Source organism: Chelonia mydas, chromosome 3, assembly GCF_015237465.2.
Source record: "Chelonia mydas isolate rCheMyd1 chromosome 3, rCheMyd1.pri.v2, whole genome shotgun sequence".
In the NCBI taxonomy this organism is placed as follows: Eukaryota; Metazoa; Chordata; order Testudines; family Cheloniidae; genus Chelonia; species Chelonia mydas.
The window spans coordinates 104,641,394-104,664,433 of record NC_057851.1 but is presented as its reverse complement, the minus strand read 5'-3'; the positions used below and the strand labels follow the sequence as shown (position 1 = coordinate 104,664,433).

At 38.0% G+C, this 23,040-nt stretch overlaps 1 protein-coding gene and 1 long non-coding RNA gene across 11 annotated transcripts in view; one reads left to right on the top strand and one right to left on the bottom strand.

Moving 5' to 3' along the window:
* The window catches only part of LOC119565793, a 33,417-nt gene extending 21,509 nt beyond the window's left edge, over positions 1-11,908 (top strand). Inside the window, exon 5 of the long non-coding RNA XR_006289630.1 lies at positions 11,882-11,908. This is a non-coding gene — a long non-coding RNA (uncharacterized LOC119565793). The remainder of the gene's footprint in view (positions 1-11,881) is intronic.
* ADGRG6 (adhesion G protein-coupled receptor G6) overlaps positions 1-23,040 on the bottom strand; it is a 148,063-nt gene that overhangs the window by 38,879 nt on the left and 86,144 nt on the right. For all 10 annotated transcript variants that reach the window (XR_006289629.1, XM_027818638.3, XM_027818639.3 and 7 more), the window contains 5 exons: positions 14,335-14,477; positions 13,703-13,817; positions 9,822-9,883; positions 5,924-6,131; positions 5,142-5,307 (listed from right to left, as the gene is read on the bottom strand). Coding sequence is in view for 9 of the 10 variants with exons in the window: in XM_027818638.3 (XP_027674439.2) it covers positions 5,142-5,307; positions 5,924-6,131; positions 9,822-9,883; positions 13,703-13,817; positions 14,335-14,477 (694 nt within the window). In the remaining variant the exon portion in view is untranslated. The remainder of the gene's footprint in view (positions 1-5,141; positions 5,308-5,923; positions 6,132-9,821; positions 9,884-13,702; positions 13,818-14,334; positions 14,478-23,040) is intronic.

The following is a 23,040-nucleotide window of genomic DNA, read 5'->3' as shown; positions in this document are numbered from 1 at the left end:
AAACTCCCCGCAATATTGTCAAATGTGATTTGAACATAAGACTACAATAACCATTAGCATAAATATGGCATGGAGCTAGATGAGGATTGAAACAGTCCAAAATAATGTTCTGGTATGTTTTTACATCTTTCTTGTGGGAGTCCAGGCTTGAGACATATTATTATTTGTATTACTGTAGCACCTAGGAGCCCAATCATGGACCAGGGCTCCAATGTGTGAGGTGCTGTACAAACACAGAACAAAAAGACAGGCCCTGTGCCCAAATAGCTTCAAGAAGTAGACAAAGGTAATCTCCAGCTGCTGTATTGATCCCTGGGGGCCCAGATCAGTGACAGTAATTTACAGCACCCTTCATGTTACTCTCACTTATGCCCAGGAGAACAACCAAGCAGTAAGGGAGCACACTGACCAACTTTGCCTTCGCCTTTATGAGGAATGCTTTGTACTCCTTGGCCATTGTTGCAGAGCTGGGCCATTGTTTCAGGGACGCAACACTGCTTCAGTTTACACTTAATTTATGTTTTGAATGTATCTTCACTAGAAAATGTCCCTTTTTCTAGCAGCAGTGTGACTGCACTAGTGCTAGAGGCAATGTGAGCACCAGTATGGGCAGGACTCAGGCATTTTAACTATAGAATCATGAAAATTAATGGTGGCTACTATCCACATTAACTCTTACGGTGCTGAAAGCACCAGTGCACTTACCCCTTTGCTGGGGAAAAGAGTACAGGATTTCCAGTATAAACAAAGCCTTAGAATATTTTCTTCACAACCATAAGGGCTAGAAATATTTGTCTTTATAAAATGAAAGCTTTAACCTGGAGCACAATTCTATATTAAGGGGTTGATCTGTGGCAAACTCTACCAAATCACAGAATACATGGGCCCTGGCTATATTTAACTTGTCTTAAGAGACATTTTTAGCCATTTTACGTTAATAAACAACATTGGAATAAATGAGTGCGTATGGACTTTCCCCCCAGTTTTTTGTTAAGATTGTCTTGCGGTGACTTTTTGATACACATGTAAATTGCTAGAAGGTGGATTTTTAGTTGACCGTATTTAAATGTGTCATTTCCCCATGAGACCAACAAATGTTTCCACTTAGCAGCTTCTACATAACTCATATTCAAAATTAGTGAGTAAACGACATGTTTCCTTCTGGAATTCTGTTTATACTGACTAATGCAGTAACAATAGTGTTAGATTAATTTTGTTGTTTGTCATTTAGAAAAGATTTAATTCTCTCCCTTTTGAATTCTGTAATAGCTTATCAGCATGTCCAGTTTCCGTGTGAAACAATCTGGGGAAGAAAAAAACAAAGATATTTTTTAAATTATATTTAGGGTCACCAACTAGATATGGCAAAAATGAGAAACTCCCTGGAGTCAGAATAAGGATAGACTACAGAGGAATGTGTCAAACAGCTAGAAGTCTGTCAATCAATCCATCAGTCCATGCAATCAGGTCCTTATTTTGACAGTCAGCACTGTCATATATCTGAGAGCCTCCTCTTTTCCTGCAGCTACAATGGAAGAGACAAGAGACTTACAGCTTTCTGAACAAGACACTGAATTTAACAGACAAGTAGACATGGAAACAGCAGTGTTGAAATTTTGTAGGAGTGCCTATGAATATAAACACATATTACACTAGTTTACAAATTCATATTAGTGGGCAACAGAGCCATTAGCAGGGACTGAAAAGGTCAAAAGCGCTATGGTTGGTATTTGAGGCCCAGAAGACTTGACCTTGGTGAAAGAACTTTTGTAAACAAAAGAAATTATACTGTCATTGGTTAAACCTCTATATTATTTCTTCAGGAACGTTCTTTCAAGTACCATCTTTCAAGTTCTTGAGTACCATCTGGAACTATGGCACAGGGGATTTTGGAACCTACAATACTTCATTGTGTCTGGTAACATTATCTATAAAAGCCCATCTCTAAACAGGAAAATAGAACTGGCCAACAGAAAAAGATATATTCATAAATACTCTTGTGAATGACACACTGGTATTTGCAACCCTTATTATATGCTTACTGTAAACATTTGAAAGAGTGAATATTTATTGACAAGAATGCTCATGGACATTAAAAATACTAGAGCAAAAAATGTGTGAATGTATTACAGCTTCTGCAGCCATTTTGGAAAGCACTTATTATTCCCACACTTGATTTGAATAATTATCAGTAGTTAATAGATAATATAGGATCATTAAAGGGGACTCCCAGTGCGTATAAGCTTACGTCAACCAATCATGTGACACAGGTGATAACTCAGAGGGTACAAATAGCAACAGCAACCAAGACATAGACTACAAGGCCTGTTCACACAAACTGTTTATCAAGCATTTGTGAAGAACACATGCATTTGTAAAAATCACAGCTGTTTATGGATAATACCTGACAGACAGACAGGACACAGAGCCAAATTCATCTGGTAAGTTGTCCTCAAAGAATAAATTGGCTAAGGCTAGTAGAAACTCTGCATCTACTAGAGATGTCTTATTAGGTTCAGTGAAGAGAATGGAAGAGGTTTCTCTAAAAATAGGCATATATTACAGGAACAATTTAACAAAATGAATTCCCAAATGCTAACAGTCAAAGATTTGGCAAGAACTGTAAAGATACTTGACTAAAGTACAATTTCTTCAAGCTGCTGTGCATAGATTTGCTTGATATCCATCTTAAGAGGAAAAAAATAAAACAACATTTAGAAGCTGTCTGAAATATAGCTTGAGGTTTTTAAGATTCCCTAAAGATCATCACAATATTTGGTACAAGTTCTTGACCTTGTGAAAGAGAATTTCCATCTAGAGAGGAGAGAAAAATTCTTGCCTAATAAACATGGAAATATAAACTGTGACCACAGATGTTGAGGAAATTTTTGATGGGGAAGGGGCTAAGATTTCTCAACAAGCTGTTGGAAGTGTAAAAGCCTGAAAACCAACTCAGTGTTCCAATAGGAACATTATTAATAAACTTGTCTTTTCTTATGGCACAATCTGGATTTCATCATTATTTAAACAGTCCTGTAATAAATTATTCCAGGGCAAGAAAATTCTAATATTCCTGGATGTCCTCATGCCACAGATGGTATTTTTTATTATGCATGCAGGACATCCCAGATCTAAATGTAGAATTTTTCCTTTCATCTCTCCATAAATGCAAGGTGAAAACTGAATAATAATTGTTCCTTTTTTTTATAACACTCAGCAATCAAGCTTTATTAATAACATAACTTCCTCATCCATTTCCACTAAATTTGATTTGGAGAAAAATGGGTGGAATTCTGTGAGTGAAAATGAATGAAACTCCATTAAGGTAAATGTCACAAGGCCTATTTACACCTGCAGAGAATTTGATCCTTTGAATTTTAGGTCCAGAAGATAATATGAACCATATTTTAAAATACTATAATATTTTATGATACTGTTATGAATGTACATCGTGCCATAAATTTGCATGGTACTTACAGAAATGACAAGTTATTTAATAGCAAGTTTACACCAACAGAGAATTTAGTTTCTCATGCATATTACAGCAATATTATTCTGTTACACTATACTGTAATGATCTGCATTTAGCTGTTAGCACAACTTCATGTTTAAATTATGAAATTAGCTCCTCAGGTCTGCTTATTTGTTTATAATAGAAATATTTTTATTGTGTTTTTTTTTTAACCCTCACCTACCTTCACCTACACTGCAGGCTTACACAGAGACTGTGTGTTTGGCATGTGGTCAAGTAGAAGAGCCATGACAGTTCATGGTTAGGGCACTACGCAACTCAGGATCAATTCTCTGCTCTGCCACAGGCTCCCTGTGTGATCTTAGTCAAGTCACGTAAGGCCAGATTTTTACATGTATTTATGTGCCTAAAGAAGCAGACAGGTGCCTGGCAGGATTTAATGGGAATGAGGTACATAGGGGCTTTTGAAAATCCTACTAGTTGCCTATCTTCATTTTTAGGCACCTAAATACCATTAAAAATCTGGCCCTTAGTCTCTCTGTACCTCAGTTCCCTATCTGTAACAAAATGGGAGTAGCACTTTATAGCTCACAGGGATGTTGTGAGGAAAAAGGTATTTAACAACTTGAAGCCAAAATCAAAGAGCTGGTGAACATTTATCTCCTGCTGGAGTCAATGGAAGATGCATGTGCACAGCAGAACTCGGGGTTTGGCTCATAATAAGCAGAATTATTAAAAAACTGTTGGAGGTTTCCATATTGATCCATGAAAGCTTGTACCACAACACCGATGAAGTCCTTCATGCAGATTCTACCTTGGATTTACTCTTCAGGAGGACTGAGTGCAGACACCTGCTTAGGAAACTTTAAAATTACATCGCTGAGTATATGTAGATTTGAGAGGTAAAAATATACAATCCATCTCTATGCCTGAGATGAAAACACCCATCTTTCATTATTTTTCATGGGTGACACTAAGATACACTAAGTTCAATCAACTTCTTTTGGTCATCTTTAAGAAGAATTTTAGATACAATAGTGACACATTATTGGAAGTCTGAAATTCACCATTTTTTGCTCACTTGGAAGTGTGTAATAAAGCAGGTGGGGCATTTTGTTGATATAGTGAAATTGCCCTGGGTTTAACTCTTGCTACGTATTTCGTAGGAACTTCTGGTCATCAGCAAAATGATGTATGAAATCAACAATATTATTTTTGTAGGCAGAGATACCAACATCATCAGCTGTTTTTATATCAGTAAAGCAACACTTGACCCAAGAAACATCATCAGTTATTTGTAAAAGGTAGTTATAAGTGACAATCATATGGGGCTATTAAATAATGTGTGTTGGCTAACACATTGCCAAAGTCTAATTCAGGAGACGGGAAGATTAATAGAGGATATTTTCCCTCCTCATTTTTCCAAGTAGATGAAAAAATTGAGCTAGTTTGGAATATGTCAGCAAAACATTTAAATTTGTAACAATCACAATTTGGTCTGGAGTTCCTATAACCCATGGAAGTACTAAATTAAACTATTTGAAAGAATGCGGGAGAAAAGGTAATCAATACTCCCAACTGGGTTCAGTGCTACTGTATCATACCTAATAAGTAATAATTCTTAATATCAGACATATTTTGGGTTCCAGTGTAAATGTCTGTTCTGTACCTGAAAATCTGAAGCATTGTTCTGGGGACCAACACTGAAGGAGGATCCACTAAATGAAGTTGAATTAATAGAAGAAACTCCAAGTGCCAAGTTCCGAGTTGAGATGCTCATGGATGGTCCAGTGAACTGAATCTTTAAGGCTAAGGTATCAATAGTTTTTAAAGCTCTAAAAACGAAGAAAATTAAAAACAAAAATGTTGTTTTTATATATCTATATCTATCTATATACATATCAACAAAACAGAAGAGATGAGAAGAAAGAAAAATAATGATGAAACCAGTAATACAGCATCAGGAAAGAAAATGACTCTTGTGAGCTTTGAGTCCATTTCTGACACTAATTTTTGTTAACCCAACAGGAGATTTGATAGATTGATCTCTCTGGGCCAGATCCTCAAATGATGTAAATCAATATAGGTATTGAAACCAGTGTATTTATGCTGATTTGCACTAAGGAAGGATCTGTGTGTCTGACATTTCTGGCTACAGAACAATATTCCAATAATATTTAAATTCATATTACAGTTTCATTTCTTATATCAAAATAGTTAACTTTTTGTCAAGCCCATTAATTTGAGACTTGATATACGTCTCTTGGAAAAATATCTCATAAGTCATCTCACCTGGAAAAATGTCTTTCAAGGGACTTAATCAAAAGTCTAAGGTAGGTTGCTGTATCTTGTGTATCTCTATTTAGAAAGCTTGAGGTTTTTATGATCCCATACCCCAACAGGTAGTAAAACACTTTCTCAACCTCCTCCCTCAAATTCAGAAACACTTACTCAGAAGATGATGCTGCCAAAACACTGTCTGAACTTGTTAAAATATTGGAAAAAATTGTCACCACAGTAGAACCCAAAGACTCATCAATTTCTTCATCATTCACAATTTTTTTAAGTTTCTGCACAACATCATTGACTTTGTCTGAGGTCAGCTGCTGCCCTTCACCAGTGAGGTTCAGAAGTTGATTGGCTATATCAGCTGCATTTTCTGTGAGAACATAGGTAAAAGGGAGCACAAGGAGAAAGGGATACATGTGAAGAGATATTCCTGCTTGTTGATTTACAATGTATTCAGTGCTAACTGAACAAACATAATAATTAATCAACATAAAGTATATAGGATGGGCTGAACTTATATAATGTACTTCTCTGTTTCCTCTTTCTTTTACTAATTTCATCTGGGTTTATCCTCATTTAAAGTAGGAAAAGATTAGAATGGATGAATGAAAGAAGAAAAGAGGGGGAAAAGAAAGAAGATAAGCATATTTCCTTTTCCCTCCCCTTCTCTCCTTTCCTGCCCTTATCTTATACTCTCTTTCTCTTTGGGAAAACCAAATTCTCCTTCATCCCTGAGACCAAACAGTGGGTCTCCTGATGTCCCAGTTCCAGGAGAAATTTAACTCCTTTTTGGGTTCAGAAAGTGAAATCCTGACCCTATTGAAGTCAATTGGAATTTTTCTATTGAGTTCATTTCACCCAGAGCCTATGCATGAATGGCATGACAAGTAAATCTCATATAAGGGCTTTTTCTGACAAGATTGGGTGTTTAATATAGTGGCAATGTGGGCCACACCCAAATAGTGGTGTAAATTAGACTTGGGGCATCAGTTGGTCAGAAAATCAGTACAAAAGGTCAAGCCATGTAATCTGAAAAAAATTGGCACTCTGTGAGTGTGCACAAAAAAGTATTTTACAGGCTAAGGAGGTAGAGTGATGAATGTAGGAGAAAAAACTATAAACAAATCACTTTATCTACACTCACACATTTGTTATTTTTCCTGATATACAACCACTCTTGCCCTGTTGGCTAACATTACATTCATTTTACACCCGAGTGCCTGATTCTGCACTGCCTTATCCCTTATATGGTCACTTATACCCATGCAAAATAAGTTCAAACTGGCTTTAAAATGCTACCAAATAAGAATTCTACACTCCTATGTTCCAGTGACTGTATCCACTTTGCACTGGTGTACACAAGAACATGACTCCAATTTACACTCAGGCCCTTTACATTACTCTGGCAGTGTAAAAAGGCCACAAAATGGGTATACATGTAATTTATTCCCACTTTACAACCAGTGTGATATAAAGCTGTCTTTGTGTAAATGAGAATAAGGCTCCAGGAGTCCAATCCAAAGCCCCCTGGAATCCTTTCTATTGACTTCAATGGCTTTGAATCAGGGCCCAGGTACAAAACATTTGAAAATCAGACTGGAACAGACTGTCAATTTGATGCAAATTAACACCTGCCCCCAGTCTAGGCATAAAGAATTTAACTCATGGCACTGAATTTGATCCAGAGACTGTCATGGATAGGCTGGATTCAATTTGTTGTTTTCTCATAGATTTTAAATATTTGCTTTGATTTTTTTAAAAAATATTGAAATAATTTAGTATGAGTGAGGGAGACATGGTGGCATAGGGTGGAGAAACCAAACACCACAAGAATGCTCCACAGTATTTTCCCCAGGCATTGAAATTAGGGGTGTGTGTTAGAATTTACAGGGGGATGAGACTGTGAGAGCGAAGATGGGCTGTATGTCACCATAGTAAAAACTGAAAAATGTTTCAAGACCCTTTTATTACTTTAACTCCTGTTTTAACATCATCACATATATTAAAGTTGGCTACTCAGGCCTTCAGTGAAGCACTATATCTACATCCTTTTTGGTTTCTTGTAATTTTGCACAACTCTGTTAATGAACTTCTTGAATGAAGTGCGCTCCTCTATCGTGCCTTCTTGTGTGTACGGTACTTCCAGTCCTTCGGTTGCTATGCTCATTAGTTCATTCACATGATGAGGCAGAAGGCGACTTCTTTCAAAGCACAAAATTCTATTCACTGATGAAAAAGAATGCCCAACTGGAGCTGTTGTGACTAGGGGTAGCAAGAGATGAATTCCTACTTCTTTCATCCCAGGAAACATAGCACAAAGATCAGGTTAACCTACTAGTGATGATAAAAAAGAAGCTGAAGCGAAATCTTCATTCATTCGTCATATGACATTCCACTCTGTGTTCAAATTCTCTATCACATCACAGCCCAATTGCTTATTGAATTTCATCCTATTTCCTTCAGACCATTTCTCCAGTTTGTCCAGATCATTTTGAATTTTAATCCTATCCTCCAAAGCACTTGCAACCCCTTCCAAGATGGAATCATCCTCAACTTTATAAGTGTACTCTCGATGCTGTTATCTAAATCATTGATGAAGATATTGAACAGAACCAGACCCAGAGCCAATCCCTACGGGACCTAACTCAATATGCCCTTCCAGCTTGACAGTGAACCTCTGAAAACTACTCTCAGGGAACAGTTTTCCAACCAGTTAGGCACCCACCTTATAGTAGCTCCAAGTTGTATTTCCCTAATTGGCTTATTAGAAGGTTATTTGCGACAGTATCAAAAGCCTTACTAAAGGCAAGATATACCACATCTACCACTTCTCCCCATCCACTAAGCTTGTTACCCTGTCAGAGAAAGCTATTCGATTGGTTTGACATGCTGTTACTTATCACCTTATTATCTTCTAGGTGTTTGCAAATTGATTGCTTAATTTTTTGTTCCATTATCTTTTTGGATACTGAAGTTAAGATGGCCTCTGCAGTGTGTATAAGAGAGATTATGGTTACACTTTTCTCTGAGCAAAGCTTGTACTCCACCATGTTTTCCAGAGAAGTTTGCAGCTCCATCAAATGCACAAGCAGCCATCCGTTTGGTGTTCAATTTACAAGCGTTTAACTCTAAGATGTGGGTTGTCACACATGCAGCTGATGTGTCTTCTATAACCTGAACTTCTAGAAATGTATCTACAGGCCTACCACTGACACTAAGAAAATGTATGCAATGACTTAATGCTTGATGCCAATTTGCACTGGTGCATTCATCGGTCATGCATGCTAATTTTTTGAATGTGGTGAGACAGTTCTTCACTTTTTCAACTGCTGAGTCTTTCACTTTGCATTTCATGCTTCTAATCAGTCAGTTGAGTTTCTTGCAGAAAGATAGCGAGCACTTGCCAATCTTGTTCAGAAACAGTGTCCAACTTCAGGGTTAACAAGTGACAATGAACTTAACATTGGCCTCCAGTTTGTAGTGTGTGGTATCTCTTGCTTAAATAGAAAGTATGATGCCAACAGCTGTGTTTATTCACATAAACTGTGTTTCTGCAGCATTCTTAACAGCTTCATTCAGTACTTCTAAAACTGGCTTTTACAATGACTGGCTTATAAGGCTTGCAGTCCAGAGGCTTGGTGTTTTGCAGCCTTTTCATGTAGTTTGTCAGCTTTGGCTTTGCTGATTGGTCTAGCAAACCAAGCTCCTCCAGTTTTATCAATTTTAGCAGTGGGAAGCTTTCCCTCTTTGTAATCTTTTTTGCAAGAGGTGCACCAGTAGCCATCTTCTGTAACTTCAATAAATGGAAAAAGTTTGACCAAGAAACATCAGGAACTGCCTTTAGGTTGTGGAGACACTATTTCTTCAGTGTTTTGGGCTGTTGTAGATACACCACTTGAACCTTCAGATGACATGTTGGTATATTCTTTAGTTCTTTGTATGTTCTTCTTCTTGGTTGGGGGTGATGGGAGAGTTTGGGGGGAGGTGTACATTGTGCCTGGAGGAGAGGACGGTGTAGGGAAATTGCTCCTAGATAAAGGATGAATATCAATTCACTTACCTGTGCAATTTCTAAGATCAGGTTGGCCCCAGTATGATGTATAGTTGTGCGGGTTTAAAAAACTATGGAGGAAAAAAATGACAGAATATGCATTTATGCAAAGCATGTCATATTATTCAGAATAATGTAGCAAAATAAAGCTGGATGTTTCAAAATTCATTTGTAAATTTCACAGCATCATGTTACATTAAAATTACAGTCCTGGCAGCAACAAAACTACAATGAAAATTAACAAGATATGATCGATATTGGGAATTTGTGGTTGATTGTTGTATAAAACCAGTTACATCAACAATGGTGCAAAAATGGTATGCTCCATGGGTCAGATCCTCAGCTGGTGTGAATTGCCATAGTTACATTGTCTCCAATGAAGCAGTGAGGATTTACACTAGTTGAGGATGTAGAGTGATATTTGAGGAGCGACCAAAACACCTATGTGGTACTATAGCATTCCTAAAAAGAAAAGGAGTATTTGTGGCACCTTAAAGACTAACCAATTTATTTGAGCATAAGCTTTCGTGAGCTACAACTCACTTCATCGGATGCATAAAGTGGAAAGTACAGTGAGGAGATTTTATATATACACACAGACCATGAAAAAATATACATTGTAAGGAGAGTGATCACTTAAGATGAGCTGTTACCAGCAGGAGAGTGGGGTGGGGGGAGAGAAAACCTTTTGAAGTGATAATCAAGGTGGGCCATTTCCAGCACATTTCCAGGAGTTAACAAGAACGTCTGAGGAACAGTGACCTCAGACGTTCTTGTTAACTCCTGGAAATGTGCTGGAAATGGCCCACCTTGATTATCACTTCAAAAGGTTTTCTCTCCCCCCACCCCACTCTCCTGCTGGTAACAGCTCATCTTAAGTGATCACTCTCCTTACAATGTATATTTTTTCATGGTCTGTGTGTATATATAAAGTCTCCTCACTGTACTTTCCACTTTATGCATCCGATGAAGTGAGCTGTAGCTCACGAAAGCTTATGCTCAAATAAATTGGTTAGTCTCTAAGGTGCCACAAGTACTCCTTTTCTTTTTGTGAATACAGACTAACATGGCTGCTACTCTGAATATAGCATTCCTAATATGTCCTGACCACATGTTTGGAAAAGTAATTGCAATTTTCACATAAAGTGCCAAATCCTGCCATTATATTTTAACTTTAACTTAGTTAGGCTTTTAATCAACCCTATGTGAAAAGAGCAGTGGCTGTAGGAAGAGTGTGAACAGTTGCAAGAAAGCTGGACACAAACTTTCTGCCATCCTTGATCCTGTGCAAGGATAGGTAGGCAGGTGTCTAGGATGTGATAAAGGGTATGTGACAAATCTGAGAAGTATCCTGGGGTTAAAGAATCACTGATAAGTAATCATTTAATAATTCTGTTATTAAAACCTCACAGCAGTAGATTATTTCCATGGATTATATTTCCAAACTACGGAAAAAACACACTAAGGCCCTGTAATAAAAGATGGTATCATAACACATACGCACAAGCGGGACAAATTAAGGCAACCTTAATTCTGGCATATCCTAACTATTGAATGCTTTGACATAGCATACTTAATGCTTTTTTAATGTAGCTTTGGGAAATATAAATTGTAACCTGGCATCGTCCCTCTAACATTTTTTCTGTGACTGAATATGTGAGTTCCATGCATCAGCAAGAACATGGCAGTAGGTTTCACTGATGTGCTAACCAGCACCTGGTTACCTTAGTACTGCCAAATCTGTGATCCATACTGTACAATATTTGCAGGCCACGTCAGTCTTCTGTTGTTCTGGGGTTTGCTTAGGACCCAGTGTCACAGACACATTACTAAATTTAACATTTTCCTCCATGTCTGGGACAGGTTAAACTACATAGGCTGTCTATTTGAGCCTTTTTTGAGGGGTGGGATCAAAACATCCCTGAATTTCCGCTCCATTGCCATTTTCCACTTAATCATGCCCACCATTTTCACATCAGATGGCAGAATGCTTACACATTTTGGCTGTGCATTTCATCCTTTGTGAACCAAACACACACAAAATCTTTGGTATCTTTTTGTTTCTACAGTGTAGCAGCTGAGCATGTAGTTGCCTGCTTCTTTTTGTTCCCAGTATTGGCAAGAGTTACTGGAGGCAAGAAAAGCCTACTACAAAGCAGAATACAAAATTTGGATTAGAAATATTTTATGCTGACAGTCAAAGTCATTGTGTAGTCCCCAATGAGTGTGCAATAGAGATAAGCAGTCCTGGGGCAGTAAAGGCCAGGAGCTTCAATGTGTAGTCACTCAGTGGCACACACATCAAAACAGTGTGACCCCTGCACTAGCTACTTTGCAACAAATGTTGTTCAATCAGAACCTAATGGTATTTGTACAAGATTAACAGGCTGAGGAAGTAGGTTAGTTAAACACAAACTCTGATTGTTTTCCTGTCTGGCACAAAACCTTGAGGCTGATGTTCATGTTGCCATCTTATTTCCAGAAAGTAAAAGAGCTGGATCAGCCTTCTCAGACCACGTCCCAGATACAATGTAGGCAGATAAGTCTTTTTACGGCTTTAAAAGAATTAATTCATTCATAATAGCCTTTATTATTGCTTATGGCTATCATATTAACTATAGTTACTATCATCATTGGTATCACCATCATGCCTAGATCAAAGCCTCATTGTGATAGGTACTGTACAAACACACAGGAAAGGACAGTCTGTGCTCTGAAGAATGTATAGTCTGAACAGAGAAGACAGACCAACACGTGGAGGAAAGGCAAGATTATTACCCCATTTTACAGGTGGGGAATTGAGGCATGGAGAGATTAAGTGCCTTGCTGAAGCTCACACAGGAAGTCCATGGCAGGAAGTCTATGGCAAGGCCAAATACTGAACCTAAGTTTCCTGAGTTCCCAGTCGAAACCTTAAAACCTCCTGCCTAAAGCCTTAGCCACATCTTTACTCCCAGCTATTACGAACTACTGCCAAATTGCAAATTTCAGTGTTGTAGCTGTGTTGGTCCCAGGAAATGAGAAAGACAAGGTAAGTGAGGTAATATCTTTTATTGGACCAAATTCTGCTGGTGGAAGGGACTAGCTTTTGAGCTTCACAGAGTTCTTCCTCAGGCCTGGGGAAGATAACCAGAATGTCCAAATTAAATACAAGGTGGGACAGATTGCTAAGGGGTTCACACACACTGTAGGAGACCACTTAAAATGAAACAGGCAATTAATACCTATACTGTAGGACAATGGAGGATTAGCAGGCAGTTGGGTGTGTTATGAATTGTTGTAATGAGCCATAAAACCAGTGTCTCTGTTAAATCTATGGATTTTAGAGCACTTTTCAGAGTATTTAATGTGAGTCTGACTTTGCTTTAACTAGATGAGAGGTCTCAGAATCTACCAGATAAACCTCTTCAACCAGAATTCAGCTGAGAATACTGTTTGTGATGAAGAAATCAGTTTAGAATTCAGTTTACTATTGGTTCTTCAGTACTAGCTGTAGTAAAAAATTATTTTTGACAGTTAAATAAGAAGAATGATTTGAAGATAAACAGGAGCAGATCTGTTAGGTAAGAAGATACAATTATAGTTATTTTTTGACCAGATAGTATTTGCAGGTCTCATTACACCTTGAAGAAGTGATGTCTATTTGTATCTTTTCCCGGTTATTACTAATCAAGGACATATCTCTACTCCAAAAACATGTGCCTCTCTGTGCTATTTTTGGGCCTGCATATGTCACAATATGAAAGTAACCTCACTTTAAAATAATGCAGATCAATTCATGGACTAAATCGGACACAATTTAAATGGCATACACACTAAATTGTGAATACTGAATATTGGTTTTGCATTAGACAGCTAACAGCTTCTGACAGGTCTCCATGATTACTTACCATGTTCTTGATGCAATCTGGACTGAGCTGCCATGGCACAATGTAAAGTTGGTTACAGTGGGCCTGGTATCTGGCCAGAAATAGTTTGGAGGGTTTTCTTCAGCTGTACATTTTTCTATAAAACAACAGTGTACATAAATGAGAACAAATCTTAACTTCTATCAAGTAAATTATAGCTTAATTTATCAGTCTCTCTTGCATCACATTTTATTAATCATTCTGTGGTTTACATGCAATCATTTTTTCTCCGGTGAGTGCCTGCAACATGTTTGTAATGGCTGGGTGCTGTACATTGTACACCTTTGTCCCGGAGATACCAGGCCAGATCATCAGCCGCTGTAAAGTGACAGAAGCCTACAGAGCTATGCTGAGTTAGAAGTCGAGAACTTGGATGTCAGAATGGCAATTTGAAGCCCACAGACCAGTTGCTGAGAGTCCATTGATGGAATTGTCTGGTCATAATTTTAATCTCAATTAGAAGATACCAGATTTCAGTACAACTGGAAAGTCCATTGTTAGAGCCTTTAGTGTTCACTAAATGGGGGTGGGGGAGAGAAGGGGGCGGAAGGGACTTGTCTTGGGGCAAGCAAACAAAACCTGAAGAATGGCAAAGTTGAAACCTCTTTACCTACCTACTGGATCAACATCCACTGTATGGACCCTCAGTCCATCCCCTATGGTTTCATTATTGCTTATGAGTTTCTGCCGGATGGCTTGCTCTTCTAAGCTGATGTTGTTGGTAGAGTTGTAAACCAGAAGAGCCCAAACCACCAATCTGCAAGGAAAATTATCCCAGTGTTTGAATCAGAATGAGATATAACAAAGGAATTGGGGTTTTGAAATTAAAATATCCAACCAGCTTAAATAAAGTTTATGATGAAGGTACCTGCCCATATTTTAATCTCTATATGTCGTGAGAGAGACCGAGCAAACCATGTCTATCCCAATATGGAGGGAATAACTATTGTTCCTTACCTGTAAATTATCCTTCTCTTACACACATAGCCCTCCAAACCTGGCACTGTTGGGAAATCCCACCAACAGCTACTATTATTGAGGCAATTCTCTAAAAGATCGAAGATAAAAATATTAAACGCGCCTAAGGGTCAGATTTTGAAAGGTATTTAGGTACCTAAAGATGCAGATAGGTGCCTAGATGGATTTTCTAAAGCATCTAGATACTTTTGAAAACCCCACTTGGGAACTATCTGTATCTTTAAGTGCCTAAATACTTTTAAAAATCTGGCCCTTAGTGACTTAGGAACCAAAGTTCCATTGAAAGTCAACGAGACTTTGGCTACTAAGTCATTTAGGTACTTCGGAAAATGTTACCCCTAACTAGGAAAGATTGGTTGCTTAGTCGAATAGAAACAAGTAGTTGTGGAATAGTAATAACTGTTTTGGACAGAAACCCATTGATCCTTTCTCGAGCACAAGGATCCTTGATCCCTCTCCTGTGTGTGAATTAGAACAATATCCTCCCCTTGTCCAGACCCATGGACTTTCTGGATGCAGGATATCATTGCTGGCCATTCAGATGGAATGGTGAGATGAAAAGAGAGGTCTCAGCCAGACTTTTTCCAAGACAGGAGAGAAGCCCAGGTCATAGGGACAAACAGCCACTGCTCAAAAACCTCACGAAGATATGTGAGTACCCGAAGGTATAGGAAAAATGCTTAGAGGAGAAACAAGAAGATGTGCAAGGGCTGTGCCAGGCTAGTACTAGGAAGGCATAACACTGAACCAGGTGCCAGGCTCAATTATGGGCTCCTTGGAAGCTGAAAGGAGAGACGCCAGTGTGCAAATAGGCACATATTTACTGTTTATATAAATAGAAATATTTATTCTCTACTCTTGCACTAGTAAATATACAGTTTTTCTTTTATACTGCTGAGCAAATGTTTAAACCTGGCCACTAGTCTCCCATTTGCCTTGGATGTGGGTGGCCCCAGTAGAGTTACAGCTGCAGAAGAATTACAGGTACCTCTAGACCGATCATCCCTGCTGTGCTATCACACTTACTGAGTTCATCCTAACATTCCATTGGCTTCAATAGAATATTAATTCACAGCTATAACCTCAACAGGCTGTGCATTAGCAGGCTATTGATACATACTTAGGGTGCACTGTGAGGCACAAGGCTAACAGTGGTAAAGGGGTTATTATGGCATTTATTTCAGAGGAAGAGTGAGAACTTCCTAGGAGCATATCACTTTCAGCCCCCTGCCCTCTCCCGCCGCTCCTGCCCAAGAGGCTCCAGCCACTAAACCATCTTTCCCAAAAGGTTCTGGCCTCCATCATCTATTTCACCTATTTCTACTTCAAGAGAGAAAAACTTAATAAATTGCTGCCTCTCCCAGCTTCAGCAAAACGGACGTCATAGACAAAGGGTCACTGCTCTCACATTGTTTATATCCTGCTCTACCAGCTAATCAGAATGTGACTTTGGACATTCAGCAACCAAAGCCATGCTCTAATGGCAACAGAACAGCAGGAGTAATGACAGATCAGGTATAAATGGGTTAGTTATCCTGACTATTTACAAGGAGGAAAAATTGATTATGAAGCACTAAAGAACATCTGTTATAACTATTCTGTTTATCTGGCTTTTGATAACTCTTACAAGATATACTGTACATATTGTGTAACATGGAACTCCTTTATATTTTGACATACATTACAAATATTATTAAGCTGTACAAAATGACTCATGTTAACAACCTGTAATAGATAATAATCACTTTAACTTGATAATTAACACAGTTCTGAGCTGATCATTTCCCTCCATTTTTGTAGCAGTCACATCCCAGACAAAGAACATTTTGATGTTGAAATACAAAATTTAGTTTGAATTTGTGAAATAGTAGGCCAATTTTCATGTAAATGTCAATGATGAAACACTGCTTCAGTGATGTAATGATGGGTGAGCCCAACGTTAAAACACACATTCATCCTTCACAATGTATCTTGAAGGTAGTAATACTATAGCAAATGGATGTTTATATGAAACTCCATTCAAAAATCATAATGACAAATTCTATCACACTGAAATCACTGTGTACCGAAGAATAGATTGTGGTCATCTGGCATAAGTGTGCAAGATGGGGAAAGATGAAGCTAGCACTAGCTGTGAGAAACCCATGGAAGACCTGCTGCCTTCTTCACAAGTCTGCTGAGCGGAGCTGACATGGAAGGAGGAGGATAGCACATGTTGCACCCTGAGTCAGGGTATAACAGAGGTGCAAGTGTGCTTCCATCACTGCTACCCAGAGTGATGAGCTTCCCTTAGGCACGACTCTTGGAGCTGCCACCAAGGAGGCCATGTCCTAAAAGCCACAATATAGCCCCAAAGGAATGCACTACATACGGTAAAGTAGATCACACTGAAATATAAATAATCAATTATTATTACAGCAGACTTTTCTTTTTTCTCTTATTCCTTGTATAATGTTAATTGGCTGAACTAATTGTGTATTTAATATGTCCCTTTTCAGAATGCAACTGTAGTCTCTCAGCTACCAAGTCATTATTAATTAGTTTTGTTATCATTGTAAACTTATTCAGGGGCTAGGAATCCAATTTTTTTTTAAATACATAGAGTAAAATTTTCAAGAGCATCTAAATGTCTTAGGATACTAACACCCATTGAAATTCATTGGGACTTAGGCTCGTAAGTCACAAGGCACTTTTGGAAATTTGACTTAAGTCTGCTATTTCAGCTTCTCTCTACACATCTTACTTTGTTATGCAGTTTTTGAAGATGAGCAGAAAAGTTTTAAAGATGTCTGTAAATTAGTAGCAAGTTTAAACATACACTGGGATACATGCGGTAAGGTCTGCAGCATAGATGGGTGCATGACTTGGAAAGAATAATTTGAACTACTTGTTGCTGAATTCTCAATTAAATGCAACTATTCAAGAAAAAAGAGCCAGCCATGACTGTGAACTACTCAATGAAAACATCTGGTCAATGAGCAGTGGTGATCCACACAGCAGGCAAAATGTTCAAATGTATAAGGAACAGAATTAATACTGAACATCTGATAATCCCATCATATAAATCAGTGGGAGGGCCTTTCCTGGAATAATTTGTTTAGTTCTGGTCACCCTACCTATAAAAAGATATAGCAGAATAGAGGGAGTTTGGAGATGACCAACAAAATTATTTGAGCCATGGAAAGACTTGTAAATGAAGTAATATTGATAAGACTGGGAATGTTTAGGTTAGAGAGCAGACAAATAAGAGGATACATGATAGACGTATACACAGTAATCTATGGTATAGAGAAGGTAAGTCAGGAGCTCCTAGTTACCCTCTCATAATACAAGAAGAAGTGGATATTTTAGAAGGGACATAAATCCTCACGTTTCAGGATATAAATTAACCACAAATGGACATGGATTAGGAAGAAACTTCCTCTATGGATAAATTATTCCATAATTTTTCACCTCAGGGTTTCTTACACCTTCCTCTGAAGCATCTGGCACTAGCTTTTTTCAGAGACAGTGTACTGGACTAGATGGCCCACTGCTCTGATCCAATATGACAATTCCTATATGCCCATGTGTCTTTGTTTGGGTTACATTCCTCCCCATAGAATTGGGGTGGCAAGACAAATAGTTGATCATAATGAATTTGCTTCATAACATAACATTTGTTTTGCATTGGTATTCAGTCTTATATAGCTGCTTAGTATTAATATAATATGGTATGTCATGATGAAGTGTAAAACGTAAAATCTACTACAAATTAAAAGGGGAATGCTATAGTAAAGGGAAAAAAAAGTGTTAAAAGCCATGTTGTGTCAACAGTGACCAACAGCTGATGCCAATTTATATGAAATGAATTTGTTACATTATCATTAAATTGTTGACATCACAAAATAACCCAGTACAACTAGCGCTCTAATAACTTCAGGCCCCACCCAACTCCCACTGAAGTCAATGGAAAAGCTCAATGGAAGACAATGGGAGCTGGATCAAAGCTCCTTATTGGCAGTTGCATCAGACAGGCCAACGATTGAATGAGCACGCAGACTGAATAACCCATTTGCTTACAGAGATTTTCCCTACAGGGTCATGGCTAAAATATACTAGTTGGGTTTTGTGGAGAACCTTGTACCTTTTCCATTGATCCCGAGAGGACTTCAGTCTCAAGGACTCAGAATTTGACACCTTTCACAAGCAAAAATATTTACAAAGAAATAAAACACTTTAAAAAAGCAAATGTGTGTGCACAGGGCTGGATTTTCAAAAGTGCTCAGCATTCTGCTCCCACTGAATTCAGTGATATAATTTCCATTGGCTTCAAAGGGAGCCGAGTTGGGCCAATGCTGAGCGATTTTGCAGTAGGGTTTAGCAGGATTTTTTTTAAAATCAAAGCAGACATTACAATTGTGTTACTTTATATTGAAGTATATATTATATACTTCATAATGTATTTGAAAGCAATAATGAACAATGGGAGTGTCGGGCACTATGCCAGCTTCCTCCATAAACTCTTATGTGCCTACTTTATAGTTTGTCACACACTTTAACGACTAAAGATAATTTACCAAAAACAATAAAAACAAGAACAGGGGGTCCTGCAGCTGCTAACTCTTGGCTAAAGCCATAGCACTTTCTAAACAGTAGTCTATCTAGTCTCAAGAATCCTTCCCATTAAACATTCCATTAAACATCACATCACCCAGAACTCATCAGAAGCCTGATTCTCTTCCTACTGAAATTAATAGAAAACTCCTACTGACTTTAATGGGCAGAATCAGGCCTGGTAGAACTTCTTTTCTTTCAAGTCTAAGAGAAGAGATTTCTATGTAGATTTAGCAACTGATCTTTTAAACATGTTAACAGTGACTGATGTTTTTATTTGGATGAATTGTTAAATCGTAGTTAGGACTGCTATTTCCTGTAGTAGAAGTGATTAAGTACAGACTATGGGTCAAAATTACGACAATCAAGTAGTGGAGGTTGGAGCAAGCACAATCTTATTTTGCTGGTAAGTGGAGAAAAGCTCATATATGGAATCAAGGCTCAAGGTTTGCAAAATTGCTTGGAAAAAAGCATACGGAAAGCAAGGGTGCTGAATAGGTCTGAGGAAGCCATTTCTCTTACCCAAACGACCCAACCTTGGTCAAATGGCTACACCTAGGATCTGTAGGACCTTTCTGGGAAAAGCAGCAGCAGCAGCAGAAGAAATGTGTGGCATTACTGTGGTGTCAAAAAGGGCAAGGAATCAATGGAAGAAACAAAAAACCACATAAATTTTATCTGCAGAAAGAACACAGATTTACTTTATTGATAATGATTTGTACAAAATGGAGGCAAAAAAAGACCACCATGCTCACAAACCACTGTGCTTATATCCCATCTGGAGTGTCCTTTCAACTCTATTTTGAACCAGCACCTTCTGGGATAGAGACATTGCTACTAAGATGAGAAAATTAAACACACACAAAACTACAGCACTGTTGTGATAAAATTCTGTCTCTTACTTTAGTTAATAATCTACCAATGCATGATATTGTCACATTGCTGCCATCCAGAGATCTTTACAGTGTTCAAGGTGCTGATAATAATATTCACTTTTGGACTTGGCATTGCATGAGACTCTCATCATCACACTGAATTATCACATCATAAGCACAGTGTACTTTGGATTGCTTCAGCTCATAGAACCCAGCAATGCAGGAATAACAAGCCACTTCCATGTTTTTATTTTGTTTTTCTCTTCTCCAGAATGTAATTGTTTATAACTTTTTAAAAAATATATCTATTTTTAACATGCCCCAAAATGACAGCTTCTCCACTCCCATTTTCTCTCTGTGTAATTCTGTCTCTATGGGTTCTGCATCCATCACTTCAGGAGGTTTGATGAAGAACTGTACTATGCTGAGGCTGTTCTAAAAGTTATGGCTGCAATATAGCAAATGAGGGTGGAAACAGATTAGAGTAAAACAGCAGAAAATGACTATAGTGGAAGCAGTTTGGAAGTAGTTCAAACTATTGAATGAAATATTTATATGCACGGTGAGGTTAGAGCATTAAAAAATTATTGGATGAATACAAAAAAAGAGGATAGATACTAAGACAGACAAATTAAAGAACCAAGACCATGATTCTGAGCAAAAGTCAGAGAAAAGTAGGTGAGAGATGATGTTGAGTGAGTTAAAAAGACAAAGACAAATAGGATAAGAAGATAAGGTCAAAGGTCATGATGCTTATGGGCTAGGACTGAAGTTTTAAATTCAGAGCCCATCTGGGTTTAGAAAAAACCTTAGAGAAAATGGAATGAAAAGTATTTGAAAGCAAAGGGAAATGTATTAGATAGATGACATACTGAGCTTCCTGAAACTAAGAGATCAGTATTATTTATGACTGTCCATAGTATGGAAAACAAGAAAATATAATCTTTGATAATTTATTTTAAAAATCCTTATGAATACGCATTGAGAGCAAGACTCATCCATAAGAAAAGAAAGTTTAAGACCTTCTACCAGATCATCCTAAAAGTAAGAAATAAATATTACCTCCATTTTGGATAAAGATTCACAAGTGTCACCAGCTAACTTTTCATAGCTATAAATTTTACCCTAAATGCTATTTGGTTTCTTTAGAATCTTGGCCAAGAAAAACTTGAAACTGAAAAATTTTAACAAACATTTTAAAGTCAACAGTCTGGAGGAAGTAGCAAGGGAGGTGGTTTTTTGGGTCTTCACCTGAGATTCAATCGATTTCCTCTTTGTCAATACTGCAAATATCTGTGTACTAATATATGTAAGCTGCAAGGATTTGAAAGACTGGTCTTTAGAGACAGGAATAGTGGAGACTACTGGGAAGCTAAAGCCCCTGCTTTTGCAATGACAAGACACTATATTGTGAGAAATGTATACACACTTGTTGCTGGCACTGGAAGAATACGGGCTTTCCCAGTGGATTCCACTCTATGTGACATTACGAAAATACATGCCACGAACAAAAAAACACTGGAAAGATACAGCATGTGTTTTTAATTTCTACTCAAAACACCCATTGAGCTAAATTCCACCCTTAATTCCACCCAGGCAATCCTAATTATTTCAGTCAGTTTCTTCAGATGTACAGGCCTTATAGGTCTTTTATTTTTTTGCATGGCATGTGCAACACAACAACCTAGAGTATATGAAACAGACTCTTGTTATATGTAACACAATTAGTATTTGAAATAAATACCTCATAATGAAGGGACTATGCTTTCGATTCTATTTGGGCCTGACCCAAAGTCTATTGAAGCCATTGTATTTATTTGGTCTTTGGATCATACCTTGAATTCTGAAAAATTGTACCGTATTGAGTTAGACATAATCCCCATCACCTCTGAAATGCAATGTGATGAATAGAGTATCAAGAAAAGGGGGTGTTCATATACAGTACCCATAAATTCACATTGCTAGATGTTAGGAGGATTCATAACAGCAAGATTAATTGCATAGCAGCTAGGCTAACTCCTTACAACATGACAGTGAACACAGTGGGATGAGAAGGATATTGAAGGAGCAATATAAACTCCAAGAATGAAAAGAAAAAGGAAAAGAACAAAATCTTACCATCAGAACTGCACATGCCTATTTCGAAAAAAGTGATTTAGAGGGTGGTTTTACTCCCCAGCCAATACTTTTAGATATCACAAGGTACTCTGGAGTAAAGATGAGAGTTATTTTTAAATTAATAGTTTAATTTAGCACTTTATTTTGGATTCCCTGGATTTTGCCTCCAGTTCCTGAAGGCCACCTATCTGGGGACAGTCTTCCGATAAAGCCACGTGCAGAGCTGAACAGGTATCTCAGGGCTCAGTCCCTATATGGTGTTGAGCACTCTGGGCCTGATCCAGCAAAGCACTCTAAGGGCATGCTTAATTTTAAGTATGTGAATAGTCCTGTTGAAGTAAAGCTCACATGCTTAAAATTAAATAATGCTGAAATGCTTTGCTGGATTGGGCCCAGAAGTCTTAGCACCTTGTCAGACAGAGCACTTACACACAGACTTCCAGCACTGTAAGTAGAAAGAGATATTTCTTCCTCTTTCCCTTCTTTTCTTAGAGACCAGAATATAGAGAAAAGGGAGGAAAAAAGTCCTAGGACTGATAACAGGAGGATGTGAGGCTGAAACCTGCTTGAGTCTCCTGTAACTGTATTAGAGGAGCAGGGCTGCTGACAGGCTGGGCAGCCACTTCTACGGTAAGAGACACAGAGACACTGGAAGGAAAAGCTTTTCATCCCCTCTGCACCCCTTGATGCATCCCTTCCCTCAGTGGTGACAACATCCATCTCTCACAGGCTGTTGTCAGGTCACTAAGAGTA